The sequence below is a fragment of the Hypomesus nipponensis genome, chromosome 8, assembly GCF_054491055.1.
Source record: "Hypomesus nipponensis isolate SF chromosome 8, ASM5449105v1, whole genome shotgun sequence".
NCBI lineage: Eukaryota > Metazoa > Chordata > Actinopteri > Osmeriformes > Osmeridae > Hypomesus > Hypomesus nipponensis.
Window position 1 is genome coordinate 1,626,936 of NC_140368.1, and position 15,565 is coordinate 1,642,500.

Genomic DNA, 15,565 nt, shown 5'->3' on the forward strand with positions numbered 1-15,565 from the left:
AAGGGGGGGGGGTTAAAAGAAAGAAAAGAGTGAAGGAGAGAAAAGATGTTTTAGCGCAGGAGATGTGTTCTCTAACCCTGCTTTTAGTCAGGGACTCCCACACACCTGCAGCTAGCTCACCCCCCCCCCTCTCTTTACCCTTCTCTTACTCCTCTCTCTCCTCACCCCAGCTCCTCTCCCTCTCTCTCCCCCTCTCATCTGTCTTTGTCTCTCCCTCTCTCTCCCCCTCTCATCTGTCTTTGTCTCCCTCTCTCTCCCCATCCCCCTCCACTTCCTGTGGGTTGTTTGGAGTGCTAGCTAGCTAGCTACAGGAGGATCTGATAGCAAGCCCCTCTGGCCTGGTGTTTTGTTTCAGAGCATTGTCCCTCAGCCCTCCGCTCCGCAGCCACACTTGATATGCTCCGCTTGTCCGGGCGTATGGAGGTGCAGCCGGGGCGGGTGGGGGCAGGGTGTGTGATGGGTGGGCTTAGCGAGGCAGAGGGGAGGGGTTAGCTCTGTGTGGCTGCAGTGCTGCTTAAGAAGGAGCTGGTAATAAGGGCTTGCGGCTACAAGCCCCTGCTGAATAGAAGCACCCGGAGTGCTGTACAATGACAGAGGCTGGCCAGTGTGTGTGTTAAACACACGCACACACACACACACACACACACTGTTTCACACCAACACACTCCTCATCGGAGGTCTTATGTTGTTTTTGTTGCCGTTGCTGTTTGCTTTCAGGGGCAGCTCAAGATGTCGTGCTCGTACATCTGGTTGAGGGTTTAGCTTGAGCGCAGAGCGACGTGTTCCTTTGTACGTCTATCTCCATGGAAGTGCTGAATCACATCAACATTAGCAGTGTTATGTCCCATCTTTTCTCCTGCCTTGTAGGAGAAGCTTCATAAGGTGACCTCCTTCTTCCCCTCACTTCTCTCCTAGCGATGTCTTCTGCCCTTGTTCCAAAAGGGCAGAGGTAAAGTGGGGCTCCTTGAATGAAGGAAGATGTTTAGCGTTCCTCCGCATCTGTGGACTGCTCCCTGTGCACACGAGAGCAGCAGCGTTGCTGTGGCAGAGGGCTCACACTGAGGGTGGAGGGGGTCTGAGGGCTCCCAGTGTGTTCAGCCACAACATGAGAGCACATGGGAACTGGAAGCTGTGAGGGGGCCTGGAAAATCTGTTTTGTGCATATTTGCTCAGAAATTAGTAATCCCTTGTTCACGCATCAGACAGACACACACACTCACAAGGACACACACACACGCTTTGAACACACACATGCACACTCACCTGTATTAACATCTCTCCCTCTCTCTCTCTCTCTCTCTCTCTTGCTCTCTCTCTCTCTCTCTCTCCCTCTCTTTCCCTCTCTCTCTCTCTCTCTCTCTGTGTGGTGCAGCACCTGCAGAAGCAGGAAGCGTCGTGCAGTCCGGAGGCGTGTGTGTACTACTGCGCTCTGTGTGACTACTCGACGCGCGGCCGTCTGGGGCTGGTGCAGCACGCCCGCTCAGCGCGCCACCAGCAGAACGAGGGGCTCCGCAAGCTGCACCTGCAGCAGCAGGGCCTGGGGGCGGAGGAGGAGGCGCTGGGCCTGCACGAGCTCTACCACGTCAGGGACTGCCCTCCCACTCCTCCTGGTAGGTCCCTGCCCACCCCCCTACTCTACCCCTACACCTCCTCCTTCACAGCCCTGCCCACCCCCCCACTTTACCCCTACACCTCCTCCTTCACAGCCCTGCCCACCCCCCTACTCTACCCCTACACCTCCTCCTTCACAGCCCTGCCCACCCCCCTACTCTACCCCTACACCTCCTCCTTCACAGCCCTGCCCACCCCCCTACTCTACCCCTACACCTCCTCCTTCACAGCCCTGCCCACCCCCCTACTCTACCCCTACACCTCCTCCTTCACAGCCCTGCACACCCCCCTACTCTACCCCTACACCTCCTCCTTCACAGCCCTGCCCACCCCCCTACTCTACCCCTACACCTCCTCCTTCACAGCCCTGCACACCCCCCTACTCTACCCCTACACCTCCTCCTTCACAGCCCTGCCCACCCCCCTACTCTACCCCTACACCTCCTCCTTCACAGCCCTGCCCACCCCCCTACTCTACCCCTACACCTCCTCCTTCACAGCCCTGCACACCCCCCTACTCTACCCCTACACCTCCTCCTTCACAGCCCTGCCCACCCCCCTACTCTACCCCTACACCCCCCCCCCCCTCCCTCACACACACCCTCGTTCCCCATCACCCTCTAGGTTAACGATCCTCACGCTTCAGTTTCTTCAAATCTTGTTTTGGTTTATTTATTTATTAGTGTTGCTCTGGGTGTCAGCCTGCTGTGGTTTGTGTAGCTCTACTTGGATCTTTGGTACGGTGGTTAATACTATGTAGTGTAGTTTGAACAGCTTAGTTTAGTATAGTTTACTACTCTGGGTTTAGGTTTATTACTGTCTGACTGACTAGTCTCAGAACCCTACCTTCTCCGTCGCCCTCTCTCTCTCCTTCTCTCTCTCCCTCTCTCTCTCTCCTTCTCTCTCTCCCTCTCTGTCTCTCTTTCTCTCTCTCTTCCTTCTCTTTGTACCCAGATCACGTCTCCTGACAGACCCGTCCATTCCTCCTAATCTCCCCAAAATGAGCATGCTGTTCCTATTAGGCCCCTGTGCTTATATCACACACACACACACACACACACACACGCTGTCCTGTGTGCAGGGACATCCCAGGCAGGCAGCTTATGAAACTCTACCTTGGGTGGATCTTGCCGTGAAAGGCCTTTGTATGTACAAACACACACACACACACACGTCTCTCCCTGGAGTGAGCTTTCATTTCCTTTCTCATGACCAAAGCAATTTGGCTTTCATTTAAAAGTCTCAGTGCTGCCAGCAGCTAATAAGTGTAACAGAACTGTAAAACATTCAGAGAGACAAAAAATAAAGATTAATCGTTTTCTTTGGGGGAGGGTTACTGTGTAAGGGGGAGGGAGGTGGGAGAGATTTGGGGGGGGGGGCATGGGGGAGGAGTGTAGGGGGGGGGGGGCGTGGGGGAGGGGTAGCTGTAATTTAAACCATACGACTGAGTCAAGGTCCATTATTTAGTAATTCCTATGTTAATGCTCCTGGAAGAAATGAGCGCTTAACTTGTTTTTGCTTTGCTTGACCTGTTGGAGGGTAGACTGCTAACACGTTTAGAAAGGCATTCCTGTGTGTGTGTGTGTGTGTGTGTGCGTGTGTGTGTGTGTGTGTGTGTACTTGCCTAACATTAATCTCTGCTCCCCAAAGTGTCCTGTTTATATACGGACTCCCAAACCAGATGGTACCAGCACAGAGAAACACATGTGAACGCAGTTTCAACACACACACACTCTCTCTCTCTCACACACACACACACACTCTCTCTCTCTCTCACACACACACACACACACTCACTCGTTCTCGCTCTCTCTTTCTCTGTCTCTCTCACACACACAGGAGAAGTGAAGGAGGACGTAGGAACATTTGGTTTTAATTATAACTGGATCAAAGTTTGGGCGAGGTTTGGGTGCAGTAGAAAAGGCCCCTTAGATAAATCATTACTCTGCATGCAAACAGCCCCATTCTCCTTCTCCTCATCTCCTCCTCTCCTTCTCTCCTCCTCCTCTCCTCCTCCTCTCCTCCTTTCCCTCTCTCCTCCTCCTCATCCTCTCCTCCTCCTCTCCCTCTCTCCTCTCCCTCTCTCCTCCTCCTCTCCTCCTCTCCCTTTCTCCTCCTCTCCTCCTCTGCCTCTCTCCCCCTCTCCCTCTCTCCTCCTCATCCTCCTCTCATCCTCTCCTCCTCCTCCTCTCCCTCTCTCCTCCTCCTCTCCTCTCCCTCTCTCCTCCTCCTCCTCTCCCTCTCTCCTCTTCTCCTCCTCCTCCTCCTCTCCCTCTCTCCTCCTCCTCTCCCTCTCTCCTCCTCCTCTCCCTCTCTCCTCCTCTCCTCCTCTCTCCTCCTCCTCTCCTCTCCCTCTCTCCTCCTCCTCGTCCTCCTCCTCCTCTCCCTCTCTCCTCCTCCTCCTCCTCCTCCTCCTCTCCTCTCTCCTCCTCTCCCTCTCTCCTCCTCCTCCTCTCCCTCTCTCCTCCTCTCTCCTCCTCTCCTCTCCTCCTCTCCCTTTCTCCTCCTCCTCCTCCTCTCCCTCTCTCCTCCTCCTCTCCTCCTTGAGACCCAGCAGTAGGTTTGAAACGAGTCAGATGCAGTACCCCTCCCAGCCTCCAGGGACAGCCTCTCTAGTTGGTGTAGCTCCGTACTTGCTTGCTGCAGACACACGAGGAAAAGGTTGTAGTCTTCACAGGTAGCTTAACACCAGAGCCATCTTCGATAGCGTGTGAGTGTATGTGCGCGCGCCTCTGTGTGTGTGACAGATCAAGGTTGAAGCCGTGTCGTATTTTGCCCACACTACAGTCATTCTTCTTTCTCCAGGCCCTTAGGAAAGGTTATAAAAGCCCATCTGTGGAGATTTAGCAGGCTGAAGGAGCTGGCCTCCCTCACCAGTCCTGACTTAACTACCTGTTCCACAGTTAGATGGTGTTCCTCATAATGAATGATCTGTTGCTGGGGTTTGGAAATGGTCCTTTGGTCAGCAGAAATGTCTCTGTGTGTTTTATGTATGTTTGTGAGCGTGTTTGCACGCGTGTATGGGTGTGTGTGTGTGTGTGTCTTCATGCGTGTGCGTGTTTGCCTGTATGTACAGTTGGGTTGAGAGAGTACCTCCTGACTAGAGCACTTTCTGTTCATTAGTGACTGGTATGAAAAAGATTAATTTAAGTGCTGACCAGTGTCTTTCTCTTAAAGCTGTGTGTTGGCTGAGAGCCAGATAATCATAGTCCCATTTGGGAATACAGCCTCTAATGCTGGCGACTTGATGTACACGTGAATGGGTTTTATTAAACAATTTTTGATGCAGATTTGACTGCATGATTACGGGTAGCTATAGCAAGGCCTCCCGAGGCCTGAGAAGGTAGAGAGGCAGGCTGGCGTTGAAGAGAGCTAGAGGACGTGGATGTTGTTGTGTGTGCTCTCATAGTCTCCTCTTGACCTTTGCTTTCTGTTGTCCATGTTTTCCTCTGGTAGTTTCTAGCTGTGTGTGTGTGTGTGTGTGTGTGTGTTGTGTGTGTGTGTGTGTGTGTGTGTGTGTGTGTGTGTGTGTGTGTGTGTGTGTGTGTGTGTGTGTGTGTGTGTGTGTGTGTGTGTGTGTGTGTGTGTGTGTGTGTGTTCGGGTGTGTGTGTGTGAGAAACTCTTACTCCTAGTGTTCCCTGTGAGACTGTAATTTCCCTTGTACAGACCCAGTTGTCTCATTAATTACTCCATGTAAACACAACATAGACTGTGTGTGTGTGATTTAGATAGAGGTTTGAAGATCATCCAAGTATTAGTAAATCACTGCAATCTAAAAGCCGCCCACTATGGGTTTAAACAAACACCTCACACACACACACCTCACACACACCCCTCATACACACACCACACACACACTGTTGGTTTTCCCATAAAAAGGGTAAAACAAAAAAACACACAGCTCCTTTGCAGCAATAAGTGGTCGTCCGCTGGTCTGCTGTGTTTGAGGATGTCGGGTTTGGAGGAGATTCCAGTGTGGGTCTCAGAGAGGGACACTGCTCTCAGCACCACACACACACACACACACACAGAGATTCCAGTGTGGGTCTCAGAGAGGGACACTGCTCTCAGCACCACATACACACACACACACACACACACACAGATTCCAGTGTGGGTCTCAGAGAGGGACAGTGCTCTCAGCACCACACACACACACACACACACACACACAGAGATTCCAGTGTGGGTCTCAGAGAGGGACAGTGCTCTCAGCACCACACACACACACACACACACACACACACACACACAGAGATTCCAGTGTGGGTCTCAGAGAGGGACACTGCTCTCAGCACCACACACACACACACACACACACACAGAGATTCCAGTGTGGGTCTCAGAGAGGGACACTGCTCTCAGCACCACATACACACACACACACACACACACAGAGATTCCAGTGTGGGTCTCAGAGAGGGACAGTGCTCTCAGCACCACACACACACACACACACACACACAGATTCCAGTGTGGGTCTCAGAGAGGGACAGTGCTCTCAGCACCACACACACACACACACACACACACACAGAGATTCCAGTGTGGGTCTCAGAGAGGGACAGTGCTCTCAGCACCACACACACACACACACACACACACACACACACACAGAGATTCCAGTGTGGGTCTCAGAGAGGGACAGTGCTCTCAGCACCACACACACACACACACACACACACACACACAGAGATTCCAGTGTGGGTCTCAGAGAGGGACAGTGCTCTCAGCACCACACACACACACACACACACACACAGAGATTCCAGTGTGGGTCTCAGAGAGGGACAGTGCTCTCAGCACCACACACACACACACACACACACACAGAGATTCCAGTGTGGGTCTCAGAGAGGGACAGTGCTCTCAGCATGGGAGAGTTCAGCCATGTTGTTGTTTTGCTTGGAAGCCCTCCGGAAGATCAGATGAGCTGGATGGTTAGTCCAGTTAGGACAGTCTGGTGAGTAGGGCTGGTGAGAGGGTGAGTAGGGCTGGTGAGAGGGTGAGTAGGGCTGGTGAGAGGGTGAGTAGGGCTGGTGAGTAGGGCTGGTGAGAGGGTGAGTAGGGCTGGTGAGAGGGTGAGTAGGGCTGGTGAGAGGGTGAGTAGGGCTGGTGAGAGGGTGAGTAGGGCTGGTGAGGGGGTGAGTAGGGCTGGTGAGGGGGTGAGTAGGGCTGGTGAGGGGGTGAGTAGGGCTGGTGAGGGGGTGAGTAGGGCTGGTGAGAGGGTGAGTAGGGCTGGTGAGGGGGTGAGTAGGGCTGGTGAGAGGGTGAGTAGGGCTGGTGAGAGGGTGAGTAGGGCTGGTGAGAGGGTGAGTAGGGCTGGTGATTAGGGCTGGTGAGAGGGTGAGTAGGGCTGGTGAGAGGGTGAGTAGGGCTGGTGAGGGGGTGATTAGGGCTGGTGAGGGGGTGAGTAGGGCTGGTGAGTAGGGCTGGTGAGAGGGTGAGTAGGGCTGGTGAGAGGGTGAGTAGGGCTGGTGAGAGGGTGAGCAGGGCTGGTGAGGGGGTGAGTAGGGCTGGTAAGGGGGTGAGTAGGGCTGGTGTGAGAGGGTAAATGGTGTGCAGTCAGGAAGACCTGCTGTCTTGCTATCGGTAGCAGAATCTCTGAGGCAAAGGATGACCCTAGCTCTCTGCTGTTGAGGATATGCCCAGGTCTGAGCTGTGTGTGTGTATACCACATTAGTGCTGTCGTCTAAAAGGCCTCCTGGCCCAGACCAGCACAAACACTAAGCCTTTCTGTCTCTCTCGCTCTCTCCGGCCCTTACAAGAAGAAAGAGACACTGAATCTTATGGAGGTAATTATTTCTGAGAGCCCTGCCTGTCATCCCTCCCCCCCCCTCCCTTGACAGGCATTACTGTGTGTGTGTGTGTGTGTGTGTGTGTGTGTGTGTGTGTGTGTGTGTGTGTGTGTGTGTGTGTGTGTGTGTGTGTGTGTGTGTGTGTGTGTGTGTGTGTGTGTGTGTGTGTGTGTGTGTGTGTGTGTGTGTGAAGGCTTAGGGAGAGTTTTGGTCTGATTCCTTTTTTTAAACAAAAGACCCCACTGACTTAGGGGGTGAACAACTCTTTACATGTGTGTGTGTGTGTGTGCATGCGCGCGTGTCCGGTGTCTTCGGTTGTGTCTGAGTGATATTGCTCCAGGAGGTTTCTGGGCATGGCCAAATTAGGGTTGCAGTGCTAACCATTAGCATAGCAGCTGCAGGCTTTACACAAAGCCTAATGGACACTCACACAGTGTGTGTGTGTGTGTGTGTGTGTGTGTGTGTGTGTGTGTGTGTGTGTGTGTGTGTGTGTGTGTGTGTGTGTGTGTGTGTGTGTGTGTGTGTGCGAGCGTGTATGTGTGTATGCATAGTACATTTATTGTCTAATTGCAGCTAATACAGGACCATACTGCATCAGCAGTAAAGCCTTGTTGATAATCACCCTGACGATGCTGTCGTTTCTGATTGGCCGGTTCCTCCTCTTCCTCCCTCGCTTTTTGGTGCGACTTCACTCAGGCATTAGCCTCCCTCCCTCCCTCCCTCCCTCCCTCCCTCCCTCCCTCCCTCCCTCCCTCCCTCCCTCCCTCCCTCCCTCCCTCCCTCCCTCCCTCCCTCCCTCCCTCCCTCCCTCCCTCCCTCCCTCCCTCCCTCCCTCCCTCCCTCCCTCCCTCCCTCCCTCCCTCCCTCCCTCCCTCCCTCCCTCCCTCCCTCCCTCCCTCCCTCCCTCCCTCCCTCCCTCCCTCCCTCCCTCCCTCCCTCCCTGGGCTTCAGGCGGTGCAGTAGTTACTGTAACAGTTACTGTGGTTGCTTCCCAGGATGGTCTGCCGGCAGACAGGACTATTTCCAGGGTTTGTCTCCGTAATTTGTGGTCATCACACAGACCTTGGTGGACGGTCAGTAGAGTGAGAGCCATGCGATGCACGCCCCCCTCACCAGGACACCAGGCGCTGCGCTAATACAGCGGCAGACGTTTCGTTTTTCCCCCTCCTTCTCAGAGATAAACATAGTGTTTATCTGAGAGGCGGGGGTTTGGAGGGTTAGGGTCTGGAGGTCTGGACTTATTCTCTCCACCGCCCCTTATTCTGTCGTTGGATTTAGATCTCCCAGGATGTAGGTGTGATGTTGTGGTCCTGACTGGAGGAGGGTGGTGTGATGGTGGGTTTTGATTGGGTCTGAAACAGCTGATCTGATTCATCCACCAATCAGAACCGGGTCTGAAAAGTCGACCTCTGCCTTTTTAAGACGTACGGGAAATGTTTCCCAACATGAGAGGAACTGTTCCTCGGGAATGTGCAAAAAAAATATTTTTATATTATTATCATCTTTTATGGGATTTTGATAGACTTTATCGTTTTTATTGCCATACAATTAAATGGAGACAATACCCTCCATTTTAAATCATTTGTCAAATCAAAATAAGACACATTCACATGTGTATTATTATATTTTCAGCAAGTAGCAATTTACCCCAAATTTCTCAAAACCATATTCTCCATGGCGAGAGTGACAGATGTGGTCATTTTTTGAATAATTTCATCCAACTGAATTATAATTACTTTGCGGTCTGCGTGCATGTAGAGAGAGAGAAAGAGAGGGGGAGAGAGAGAGAGAGGGACTCTGTCTTTAGAAAAAGAACTTGCTCACCATAAACTATTTTTGTAATGGTGCGTCGGAGCAGAGCAGCGCTGGGCCGATTGTTTTCCTTGAGCGAGTCTCTCCTTGGTGCCCATAATCGTTCCCTCATGTGTTCCAGAGGAGACTGCTATGCCCTCCACACTGACAGTTATAATTTGCAGAAATTGCGCTGATTATCTGAATTAGCATACCTGACCAATGCCACATTAGACCTATTTACAATACAAAGAGGGTTGGCCGGAGTTAGGGTGAGTTGGGGGGGGGGGGGGGGGGTTTGCATACTAAACAGCACTTATAAAACCCTACATGCACTCCTACGGAATGACATCACACCTTCCATTCCAGACAGAAGGTTCCGGAATGGAACTCCTGGAGGTTCCGACTTTGATCTCCTTTCTCTCCTTCTGTCTTTCTCTCTCTTCTACTTGTCTCTGTTCAGTCTCTTAGTCCTCTCTCCCTGTCTCTGTCTCTCTAACTCTCCTTCTCCACCACCTTTCTTCCTCCTGTCTCTCACACCTCTCTTCCTCCTCCTCAGTGCTGCCACCCTGTCCTGCCTGTTCCATCTCTGAACTACAGGTATTCAGCCTGCTGGTCAGTGACCGCCGGTGTCAGCCAGCATTAAGGCAGACAGACTGCTGATCACTAGATAGACACTCCTGGTTACCTTAGCGATGAGACCCTTGGTTACCTTAGCCATGAGACTGCTGGTTACCTAAGCAATGGGCTCAACAGCACGAGCATCCAGGTCTCTCCAGTCTATGGTGACACGGACACACATGGGGGGACTACACACACACACACACACACACACACACACACACACACACACACACACACACACACACACACACACACACACACACACACACACACACACACACACACACACTCACACACACACTCACACACACACACTCACACACACACACACACACACACACACACACACACTCACACACACTCACACACACACACTCACACACACACACACACACACACACACACACACACACACACACACATTCACACACACACTCACACACACACTCACACACACACTCACACACACACACTCACACACACTCACACACACACACACACACACACACACACACACACACACACACACACACTCACACACACACACACACACACACACACACACACACACACACACACACACACATTCACACACACACTCACACACACACTCACACACACACTCACACACACACACTCACACACACTCACACACACACACACACACACACACACACACACACACACACACACACACATTCACACACACACTCACACACACACTCACACACACACTCACACACACACACTCACACACACTCACACACACACACACACACACACACACACACACACACTCACACACACACACACACACACACACACACACTCACACACACACACACACACACACACACACACACACACACACTCACACACACACACACACACACACACACACACACTCACACACACGTACACAACAAGCGGCCAAAGCATCCTACGGTTAGCGACAATTAGCTCAGATATCGGCAATCAATGGCTGCTATCTGTTCCATCCCCAGAACAGATGGATGAGGTGGAGAGAGGGAGAGAGGGAGGGAGGGAGTATAGAGAAACAGACAGAGAGAGAGAGAGAGCAGAGAGGAGGACTTGTGGGGATTAGTGTTCGATACCACCGTCATGTACGGTTAGCGTGGTCACTCGACAGCGGCGGGGGAGTCTGTTTCACTGTGAGCCCCCCCCCCTCCGCCACAAGCTGCCTCCCTCCCCCAGGGCCCCTCCCGGGGGGGAGGGGGGGGTAATCAACACCACAAACAGAACACAAACATGGGGGCCGACATGGAGCATGAGGCTGGGTGTTGATGGAACACGTCTCGATCTCTGAAGCCATGGGTGGCTGGAGGAGGATGTGTTGGTGTTAGTCATGGAGGCATATCATATCTCTCACTTCCTCTCATCCTTCTTTCTCTCTATCCCTATCTCTACCTCCCCCCATCTCTCTCTCTCCTTTCTCTCTATCCCTATCTCTACCCCCCCCATCTCCCTCTCTCCTTTCTCTCTATCCCTATCTCTACCTCCCCCATCTCTCTCTGTCCTTCTTTCTGTGTAATGGGAAATTTGAGCATACTACGAGATTAAAGGGGAGAATCGATGCCTTGTGAGCAATCATCATTTCCAGACAAAATCTCTTTCATCTTCTTTCTCTTCACCCCCTTGCTGTGACGCTGCCCCCCCCCCCCCCAACCCCCCCAGGGTCACATGTCACCATGTCACCGGGGCTTTCATCATGCCCTAATGACGGAGAACAGGAGAGAACGGAACACAGACACACAGGACAGACTGACTGGTCTGATTCTGGACTGCTTCAGTACAGGAAGACATTCAACGTGTGTGTGTGTGTGTGTGTGATGCGCATGCCCAGTGGTTTGTCGACATGCAGACACCCGCACACACACACACACACACAGAGACCAGCTACTCATCAGGTGAATAGAGACTGAGCAGGAAGAACGTTGTGACTTTCTGCTCTGTGTGTCTGAGGACGAAGGGAGAGAAACACTTACTGTATGATAGCCGTTTCTCACCCTTACCCCTCCCCCCCCCCCCCCACACACACACACACACACTGTAATAGGCAGGTTGTGTTGTGCTTGTGTCTGGTCTCCTGAGTCCTGAGTGTTATACATGCAGAGTCTGCAATGGAACAACAAGCATACTGACATTGAAACCTGATGGGGAGGGGAGGAGAGGAGAGGAGGGGAGGAGAGGAGGGGAGGAGGGGAGAGGAGGAGGGGAGAGGAGGAGGGGAGAGGATGACAGGAACTGATGTTTGTTTAATTGCCCTATAAACGATGACACAGATGATCTTATTCAAAACAGAGACACTCACATATGGCATGAAGAGAGAGCTGTGTGTGTGTGTGTGTCCTTATCTTTCTTTCTAGTAACATCAACTGTCCTTCCCTCCAGCTAGTTCTGCTGGGAAGACAGGACTTTACGGTCCATGTCAAGTCACATCATTCAGAATAATTACTGTACATGCACTCATACACACACGCACACACACGTCATGTCTCATTATTTTAATTACTCTACTTTGTTATATTTAAAATCCTTTGTGACCCTGATTTTACCGGAGGATATGAAGATGAGTTTTTATTTATAACCGTGTGTGTGTGTGTGTGTGAGAGAGAGAGAGAAGTCAGCCTTCTGTGATGGTCTGTTTTAATGACGGGAGATGCGGCTGCACGCTGTAATAAGTCAGCGTTTGTCAGAGTGAGAGTACGAGCTGTCTGACTCACTGGATCTCTACTGATCCCCTCCAGCTCTCTCTCTCTCTCTCTCTCTCTCTCTCACACACACTCACACACTCATCTGACACTAGATTAAAAGGGGTGAATGGAAGAATGTATAAGAAATGCCCAGTTGCATTTGTGAGGAGGATGGTCCAGCCACATACACACTCTCTCTCTCACACACACACACACACACATGCACAGGCTTGTTGTGGGTCCTGGGAAATGAGCAGTTGCTCCTGTGCATTATTCACTGTGTTGGAGTGATCGAAGCCTGGTTCAATAGCACTAAAGCAGCTCGCGCTGGACACATTTGTCTTACAAAACCTTGAGAGGCGCTCTGAACGGCCACACACACACACACTCTCTCAAGCACACACACACTCACGTACACACACACACACTCACACACACATTGATTTTTGGCGGCGGGAATCTCCAAGGCTTTGGACGAAAGGCAGGGAGGTGAGAGGGGGTTCCCCCTTCAGTGTAACCCCCTGCAAACTCTCACACACACACACACACAAAGTGGTTTGAAAAGAGCAAGAGGCCCTAACAAGGCAAAAACTTAGTGTGTGTGCTTGTGTGTGTGCTTGTGTGTACAGTACGTGTGTGGATGTCAGGCAAGCTTGAGAACTCACAAATGAATAACAGAACGAATGAACCACAGACAGAGTAAAATGATGTAGAGGGGGGGGGGGGCTGGAGGAGAGGGGGGCTGGAGGAGAGGGGGGCTGGAGGAGAGGGGGCTGGAGGAGAAGGGGCTGGAGGAGAGGGGGGCTGGAGGAGAGGGGGGCTGGAGGAGAGGGGGCTGGAGGGCTGGAGGAGAGGGGGCTGGAGGAGAGGGGGGCTGGAGGAGAGGGGGGCTGGAGGAGAGGGGGGCTGGAGGAGAGGGGGGCTGGAGGAGAGGGGGCTGGAGGAGAGGGGGGCTGGAGGAGAGGGGGGCTGGAGGAGAGGGGGGCTGGAGGAGAGGGGGGCTGGAGGAGAGGGGGGCTGGATGAGAGGGGGGCTGGAGGAGAGGGGGGCTGCTGACTCCTCGTTTTACTCCATCTCTGCATCTTGCAAGACAGGGGAAAAAAGGCTTGTGTGTTTCCTGATCATGTTCCTCCACCCTGCTCTCTCTCCACCCTGCTCTCTCTCCACCCTGCTCTCTCCACCCTGCTGTCACGCTGCAGGGAGTTGGCTTCCACATTTCCTGGTGTGGCTGTTCAGACGAACAATCAATTCCTTCAAACCTCGGCAACATATATAAAACTACGTTGAAACGATGTAATTATGGAGTCACACATCTTGCGCACACACAAACACGCGCGAACCTCATCCCCATGCTTAACAGGCCCAATCCCCTGTAATGGTGAAGGCCAGGGATAGGAGTGCCAGTGTGCTCTCTGGTCCCTGTGTCTTAAGCTGTCATTGATTAGCTGTTAACGGATGTGGTGTGGCAGGCTTGTTAGAGAGATGCTAGTCTGCTGCACACCCTTCAGCTTCCAGCGCTGATCAATAGCACAGATAAAGATTTCATCCATCAATGAGCTCCCAAAACAAAAGGTGTCTGATACCTGATTAGACCTGCAGGGACCCTGGACACACACACACACACACACACCTGGCTATTCCCCTTCCTTGACCAGACCATCACACAACAACCCCTCATGTGAAGTCCTTTGGCGACATAAAGGTGTAATCACACACACACAGACATACTGAGGTTGGTAGATAAGGCGGGCCTGACTTTTTCAGGATCAAGGTTAATCGTGCAGTGTTCCATCCACTTACGGGTGTGTGTGTGTGTGTGTGTGTGGGGGGGGGGGGGGGCTACTCAGACCACGTTGTACACCAACAGCATCACAAATGAGGGAATCAATGAGCCCACGGCCACAGCTGTTAGAGTATCAATCCGTGTTCCTGTCACCTGTGCTGATAGGCTAACCTGGACACTTCAGCCTCACTTCGGTTTAATTACCCGTTAATTTTAAATCCATAACAGGAGTCATTTAAATATCGACCTTCCTTTCTCTTTACATTGTTAACATATTCCCTCCCTGTCCACTTTTAGTCCTTTTTGTAACAACTTAGTTTTATCCCGATCAATAGCAGTCCTGTTAGGGTTAGGACAGCTGGAGGAGGAGGGAGCGCAGTGGGGCAGCAGCCTGGCTGCTGGGGAACAGGGTACAGGAACACTGCAAGGCTACTGTTGGTCTTGTGGAACTGGACCTGGTTAATCCAGCCTGTTCTTGACTCTGAACACAGAAATACTTTTTGAATGATACACTTCTGATGCTTGATTTTTTTTTTGCTGCACTTTTCTGTATGCATCAATATGTCGCTCTGAATGAAATTGACTGCTAAATGAAGGGAAAAAACCTGTAAATGTCCACACCCATGGGGGGGGGGGGGGGTCCGTGGGAAGGAACAGCAGTCAGGTCCTGACTAAGTAACAAAGGGAAACAGAGAGAGCTCGCTGTTCTGACGGCTAACTCAGATAAGATAGAGATACGGCTCCTACTGGCACTAATGTAAACCGGAGGGAGGGAGGGGAGGGGAGGGGAGGGGAGGGGAGGGGAGGGGAGGGGAGGGGAGGGGAGGGGAGGGGAGGGGAGGGGAGGGGAGGGGAGGGGAGGGGAGGGGAGGGGAGGGGAGGGGAGGGGAGGGGAGGGGAGGGGAGGGGAAAGGAAGGAGGGGGAGGTAACAAGGAAAAAGGGGAATAATGTCAGTTGGCTCTCTCTCTCTTTGTCTCTCCCCACATCTCTCTCACACTCTTTCTCTGTCTCTCTCCTCTCTCTTTCCCTGTCTCTCTCCTCTCTCTTTCCCTGTCTCTCTCCTCTCTCCTCTTCAATAATCGGATTTATTTGAAGCACATGTGTGTTGCTCTGTCTGTGTCTGTTAGGGTGGTGGGGGCCATATGACATTGTTTAGCCAGTAATTAAATGGAAATTTTTTGCATGCTTCCCTGAAGTCAGAGGACAGGCAACACTGCTATTAGTATCTTCCTGAGAATACTG

The 15,565-nt window shown here is 52.2% G+C and overlaps 1 protein-coding gene across 1 annotated transcript in view; it reads left to right on the forward strand.

The window, feature by feature from the left end:
* The window catches only part of zfhx4 (zinc finger homeobox 4), a 78,852-nt gene that overhangs the window by 37,396 nt on the left and 25,891 nt on the right, over positions 1–15,565 (forward strand). The window contains exon 6 of the mRNA XM_084702811.1: positions 1,373–1,610. Coding sequence (XP_084558937.1) covers positions 1,373–1,610 — 238 coding nt within the window. The remainder of the gene's footprint in view (positions 1–1,372; positions 1,611–15,565) is intronic.